The sequence below is a fragment of the Penaeus japonicus genome, unplaced genomic scaffold (assembly GCF_977035675.1).
Source record: "Penaeus japonicus unplaced genomic scaffold, GWHDUDI00000001_assembly GWHDUDI00000025, whole genome shotgun sequence".
Lineage (NCBI taxonomy): Eukaryota > Metazoa > Arthropoda > Malacostraca > Decapoda > Penaeidae > Penaeus > Penaeus japonicus.
The window spans coordinates 4,356,778-4,364,277 of NW_028234427.1; the positions used below are offsets into that span (position 1 = coordinate 4,356,778).

Sequence of the window (7,500 nt, forward strand, 5' to 3'; positions counted from 1 at the left end):
TGCAAATCGGAACATCACCTTCGCTACCCCCTTTGCAGAGACGAAGAAGGTCGCGGCTGGAGGCGAGGAGGAAGGTGACCTCGTGGCGACCCTGAAGGACCTGGCAACCGCCGTCAAGAACAACACGAAGGCACTTCTTAAGAACGTGGAGGAGAAAGGAGGTGGGTGGAGTTGACTGCTTGCTTTTGCTTGCTTGCTTGCTTGCTTGCTTGCTTGCTTGCTTGCTTGCTTGCTTGCTTGAGAGGATGTTGGGGATTTTTGGTTGGTTGTTGGTTGTAGGAAGTGGTTGGAATTTTGTTGTTGTTGTTGTTGTTGTTGTGTTTGTTATTGTTATTGTTATTGTTGTTGTTGCTGTTATTGTTGTTGTTATTATTATTGTCATTATTGTTATTATCTTTGTTATTACCGTTGTTGTTATTATTACTATTATCATTATTATTACAATTATTATAATTATCATCAGTATTATTATTACCATTAGTATCATTATTAACATGATTATCATTATCATAACCGTCATTATCTTTATCATCATCTTCTTTTAGCATTATCATTGCTGTTGTTATTGAGAGCATGACCTTTATTACTATTATTATTATCATTACTATCATTACTATGATTATTATCATAATCATTATTTCATTGTTGATATTATCATTATTATCATTATGATTATCACAATAATAATGATGATACTAATAATACAAATGATAATGATAATAGAAATGATGATTATGATGATAATAGTAGTAAGGATAATAGTGATAATAATGATTATGATAATAATAATGATAATGATATAAATGAAAATGATAATGGTAATGATAAATGATAATAATAATAATGATAATAATAATAATAATAATAATGATAATACCAATATTGATAATAATAATAATAATGATAATAACAATAATGATAATGATAATAATTATGATAATAATAATGATAATAATAATAATAATAATAATGATTATAATGATAATGATAATGATAGTAACAATAATAATGATAATGATAATGGTAATGATAATAATAATAATGGTAATAATAATGATAATGATAAAAATAGTCATAATTATAATGAAGATAATAATAATAGTAGTAATGATATTGATAATGATAATGATAATGATAACGATTATAATAATGATAATAATAATAACAATAATAATAATAACGTTAATGACTAATGATGATGATGATAATAATGATAATAATGATAATGATAATGATAATAATACTAATACTAATAATAATAATAGTAATAATGATAATGATAATAATAATAATAATAATTATACAAAAAAAATTGACTAATAATAATAATGCAATTCATAATTATAATTATATTTTAAATATTTAATAGGGTTATGAGAAAGAATAATGAGTTAATTTCGCTAATAATAATAATAATAATAAGGATGATGAATAAGGATAATAATGCTAAAGACAATGATAACAATCCTCTCCCTCCCCTCTCTCCCTCCCCTCTCCCTCCCCCTCCCCCTCGAGCAGAGTTGAAGTGCCAGCCCCCCTTCTTCGCCGCCGACAAGGAGTGTTTCTACGTCAACAATCACAAGAGGCTGACTTGGGTGGAAGCGTCTGCGTTCTGTCGTGGTTTGGGAGGCGAACTTGCCGAACCCGCAAAGGTGAACGCGCTCCGGGCGGTCCTGCTGCAGAAGTTCCGTGAGTTTTGGGTGTCGTTTCGGGGGGAAAAAGGGCGGGGGGCGAGGGGCGAGGGGCGAGGGGCGGGGGGGTTGGGCGAGGGGGGACGAGGGGGAAGGGGGGCTTTGGGACGAGGGGGGGTTTGGGGCGAGGGGGGAGGGGGGAGGGGTTGGGGGGGGAAATATTCGAAATCATGAGGGTCTAAATGTATATATATATATATATAATAAAATAATAGTACAAAATAAACACACATATGTAAAGATATTAATTATTATAGTATAATAATATATATATATACAATACACATGTATATAGATAATATGTAATATAGAAATATAATATATATATATACATTTGAATATATAACTTATATGATATAATATATATACAAAATATTTATATATATATATATATATATATATATATATATATATATATACATATATATGTGTGTGTGTGTGTATATGTTTATTCACTTATCATTCTCAGCTTAATATCGTATCCCTTCTTTTGTCTACACATCACCTACTTGACATAGACAACTCCCATATAATTTATCCCCCTCACCCAAACCTACTTAATAGAACCCACATATCCCGCCTTCCATTACCCACTAATCATACACCACTCACCATATCTCATCACTATCCTCACCATATCTCATCACTATCCTCACCATATCTCATCACTAATAAAAAATAATAACCTAACTACTAATTAAAATTGAAATATAAATTAACTTTTTAAAACGACTAAAAAACTAATCTAATAAGATCAGCACTATAGAACTACACTATATAACTATACAACTCAATAATTATATAAGATTAAATATTATATTACGACTAAAAAATCACTACCTAAATTTAATCTAATAATTTTTAATCTACTAAAACTAAAAATCTATAACAAATTATAACTTAATCAATATGAAAAAGAAGTCCTCCACAGTCCATATCTCATTCACCTATCCTCACCATATCTCATCACTATCCTCACCATATCTCATCACTATCCTCACTATATCTCATCACTATCCTCACCATATCTCATCACTATCCTCACCATATCTCATCACTATCCTCACCATATCTCATCACTATCCTCACCATATCTCATCACTATCCTCACCATATCTCATCACTATCCTCACCATATCTCATCACTATCCTCACCATATCTCATCACTATCCTCACTATATCTCATCACTATCCTCACCATATCTCATCACTATCCTCACCATATCTCATCACTATCCTCACCATATCTCATCACTATCCTCACCATATCTCATCACTATCCTCACCATATCTCATCACTATCCTCACCATATCTCATCACTATCCTCACCATATCTCATCACTATCCTCACCATATCTCATCACTATCCTCACCATATCTCATCACTATCCTCACCATATCTCATCACTATCCTCACCATATCTCATCACTATCCTCACCATATCTCATCACTATCCTCACCATATCCCATCACTATCCTCACCATATCCCATCACTATCCTCACCATATCCCATCACTATCCTCTCCAGATCTCAGCATAGCCTCACCATAATCTCATCTCTAGCCTCACCATATCCCATCACTATCCTTCCTACCATAATCTCATCACTATCCACACCATATCCTCATCACGAGCCGCACCATATCGCATCACTAAATCCTCTACAATATCTCATCACGATCCCACCATATCTCACACTTAACCTCACTATACTCATTCTCTATCCTCACAGATCTCAACATATCCTCACCATATCTCATCACTATCCTCACCATATCTCATCACTATCCTCACCATATCTCATCACTATCCTCACCATATCCCATCACTATCCTCACCATATCCCATCACTATCCTCACCATATCCCATCACTATCCTCACCATATCCCATCACTATCCTCACCATATCTCACACTATCCTGCACACCATATATCATCACTTTCCCTCCATATTCCCATCACTATCCTCACCATATCCCATCACTATCCTCACCATATCCCATCACTATCCTCACCATATCTCTCACCTTGATTAGCACCACCAATCACCTGTCAGCAATTGTCAACTATGTCACTAATCACCAAGTACTGCAGTAATTACCAATCACCAGCTAATCATCTATATCTAAATACTAAATTAATTCACCTAATCTTCAACAACCAATCACCAGCTAATCATCTATATCCAAATACTAATTTACATTCACCTAATCTTCAAACAATCAATCACCAATCAGTCACCACAAAAACTAGGCATCACCACCAACATGAATCATCAAAAAACAATCACTACAATCCATTCACGAGCACAATCAACTAATCAGCTGTTTTCAATTACCAGAACAAAGCTAATCCCCAATCATCGACTAACAATAACTATCAACAGCCAATCACCGGCAAAAAATTACCAATCACCAATGATCATCCATCCATTAACAATCGATCAACAATCGTCACCGATTATCCAATAATGACCAATCACCAACAACAACCAACAACCAATCACCAATCACCACCAACCGCCAATCACTACCATAAAACCACCAATCACCAACCATCCACCGATCACCAACAACCACATCCCCAACCAACAATAACCAATCCCCAATCACAAAACTACCAATCGCCAAAGATCCATTCACCAACAACCGACCAATCCACAACCACAAAACCACCAACCACGAACCATCCACCAGTAAGAAGCTACCAACTAACCCCCCTCTCTCCCTCCCTCCCCCCTACCTGACCCTCTCCGTCCCTCCCTCCCCCCTGACCCTCTCCCTTCCTCCCTCCCCCCTGACCCTCTCCCTCCCTCCCTCCCCCCTGACCCTCTCCCTCCCTCCCTCCCCCCTGACCGCGCTTCTCCCCATCCCTCACCTCCCGGAACCGCGTCAGGCACAGCCGCCCAGACGGTCAAGCGAAGTCCATTTCCTGAAGCCCCCGACCCCCCCGGATCCCGCGACCTGAAAGAACGAAATACACTGGTCACTCTCCCGCGACCCCTCCCGATGACCAAGCGGCCCGCCGGGGCGGCGGTGGGGGCCGCCCGACCCCCTGCCCCACCCACGTGTGCCTGTTACGCCCAACGCGACCCGTACTCCTTTTCTACGCACCGCCCCCTCAGCACCACCTCCTGAACCCCCGAGCCAGCACCGTCCCTCCCTCCAACGACCGCTGAGACCGCCCTCGCCCGTCCCTCCCTCCCCCACACCCCTTCCCTCTCCCTCTCCACCCCCTTGACCCCTCTCCCCATCCACCTTCCCCCCTACCCCCCCACCCCCCCCCCCTCCCTCCCCCCCCCCCCTGACCTCATCTCCCTCCCCCATCTTCCCTCCACCCCCGCTCCTTGTTACGCGCTAGCCTCCCCTTCTCCCTCCCCATGACCCTCTCCTTCCCTCCCTCCCCCCTGACCCTCTCCGTCCCTCCCTCCCACCTGACCCTCTCCGTCCCTCCCTCCCACCTGACCCTCTCCCTCTCCCTCCCTTACCCTCTCCCTCCCTCCCCCCTACCTGACCCTCTCCCTCACTCCCTCCCCCCCTGACCCTCTCCCTCCCTCCCTCCCTCCCTGACCCTCATCAACTCCCTCCTCCTCCCCCCTCCCCTGACCCTCTCCCTTCCTCCCTCCCACCTGACCCTCTCCCTCTCCCTCCCTGACCCTCTCCCTCCTCCCCTCCCCCCCCTCCCTCTCCCTCTCCCTGACCCTCTCACCTCCTCCCAACCCTAAAACTGACCCTCTCCCTCCCTCCCTCCCTGACCCTCTCCCTCCCTCCCCCCTAACTGACCCTCTCCCTCCCTCCCTCCCCCCTTGACCCTCTCCCTCCCTCCCTCCCACCTGACCCTCTCCCTCCCTCCCTCCCTCCCTGACCCTCTCCCTCCCTCCCCCCTTGACACTCTCCTCCTTCCTCCCCCCTAACTCCTCCTCTGACCCTCTTTTTTTTCCACCCTCCCTCTCCCCTACCTGACCCTCTCACCCTCTCCCTCCCTCCCTCCCTCACCCTCTCCCTCCCCCCCCTCCCCCCCTCCCTCCCTCCCCCCCCCCCCCACCCCCTCCCTCCCTCCCTCCCCCCTAACTGACCCTCTCCCTCCCTCCCTCCCCCCTTGACACTCTCCCTCCCTCCCTCCCCCCACCTGACCCTCTCCCTCCCTCCCTCCCCCCACCTGACCCTCTCCCTCCCTCTCCCCTACCTGACCCTCTCACCCTCTCCCTCCCACCCGCAGCCGAAGACGAGAGCCAGTTTTTCTGGGTCGGCGCCTCGACCAACGGCACCGGGGACGAGTGGCACTGGGTCTCCGGAAGCAGCGTGGCCCGCGGAGACTGGGCGCCCGATCAGCCTGACGGAGGCAACGAAGACTGTGTCGTGCTGAGTCGTGACGAGTTCCCGGCCCTTCACGACTCGCCCTGCTACACCCAGACCATGTTTATCTGCGAAAAGCCCGTCGTTCTGACCAATTAGGTGGCAAGACCCTCCTGTGGAAGGGCTGGGCTGGCTGGATGGGGGAAGGAGGAGAGGGAAGGGGGAGGGGGAGGGGGAGAGGGTGGTTTGGGTCTCTCTCGTTGGTTGGATTTTTGGATATGTGTGTGTGGGGTGGGAGGTGGGGAGGGGGGATTAGATGAGGGAGAGATACGAGAGAGAGAGGGGGAGGGAGGGAAGAGAGAGAGAGTCGGGGAGGGAGGGAAGAGAGAGAGGAAGAGAGAGAGAGAGAGAGAGAGAGAGGGGTAAGGTCTGGGAATGAGGAGGGGGAGAAGAGAGAGAGGATGAGTAGCGAGAGACGAGAGAGAACAAATGTGAGAGTAGAGATGGAGATTGTGTGGTGTTGATGTTGAGAAAAAAGTGAGAGAGAGATGGAGATTGTGTGTGTGTGTGTGTGAGAGAGAGAGAGAGAGAGAGAGAGAGAAACAAAGTGAGAGAGAGATGGAGATTGTGTGTGTGTGTGTGTGTGTGAGAGAGAGAGAGAGAGAGAGAGAGAGAGAGAGAGAGAGAGAGAGAGAGAGAGAGAGAGATTATTGACATAAAGTTACACATCAAAAGGAAATAGCAGCATGCCAACTGACAACTGACCTTTCACGCAGTCTCACAACAATGAAAATTATCGGTTGAACATTCAAGACTAAAAATACAACACAGGATAAATCCACAATTAACATATATGTCATTACCATGTGAAGGGTGGTTTTATTCTAGCAGCACATTCGGTCCCATTGAGGTGAAGGCTCATGATAATCAGACATTCAGATTATCTAAATCCCTCATGCACTCGTGGTACTCCCATAGCTGATCCTGAAACAATCCCACAAAGTGTTCATATTAGCATATAAATAATGTATTAATGTATCAATGCGATTTTCTAAAGGAGAACAATGGATACGATTCGCTCTTAATTATAAGCTATTTACATTCCATGATGTTGTAGAAGAGATATGGCACTCCATCGTAGCTAGTCACTAATTGGCCGAAAAAAAAGAACATCCAGCTGACTTCCGGTCTGACTGCGGCCGCATCTCGCACTGCCAGGACCCGGCGTTGTGCCAGAACCCGCTATTGCAGAACCGCCTCGGGACAGTAGTGCCAGCCTGGATTTTCTCGACACTTAGCACCGTGTCGTTTGGCACTGTAGCGGCAGCGTAGGAAACCCTTGCACCTTTAGGCCCCCACCTGCTGCATTTAAAACAGAGACTCAGAGGTTTTTGTACACAGAAACTTCCCGTGCTCCTGCATACTGGATCCGCAGTTTCCTTGGAGCCTCACCCTCGATCAGGACGATTACCTGCGGCTGCTGTTCCCCCATGCGGTGCGCCACTTCGG

General features: G+C 45.0%; 1 protein-coding gene across 1 annotated transcript; it reads left to right on the plus strand.

Annotated features, from left to right (window-relative positions):
- Window positions 1-38: 38 nt before the first annotated feature.
- LOC122251573 (killer cell lectin-like receptor subfamily B member 1A) lies at window positions 39-6,508 on the plus strand (the record flags this gene model as incomplete). The annotated part of the gene is given in 3 exon segments (XM_086551288.1): window positions 39-161; window positions 1,519-1,689; window positions 5,915-6,508. Coding segments are annotated over 3 exon segments (530 nt in total), but the record flags the coding sequence as incomplete, so codon positions are not given.
- Window positions 6,509-7,500: the final 992 nt, after the last annotated feature.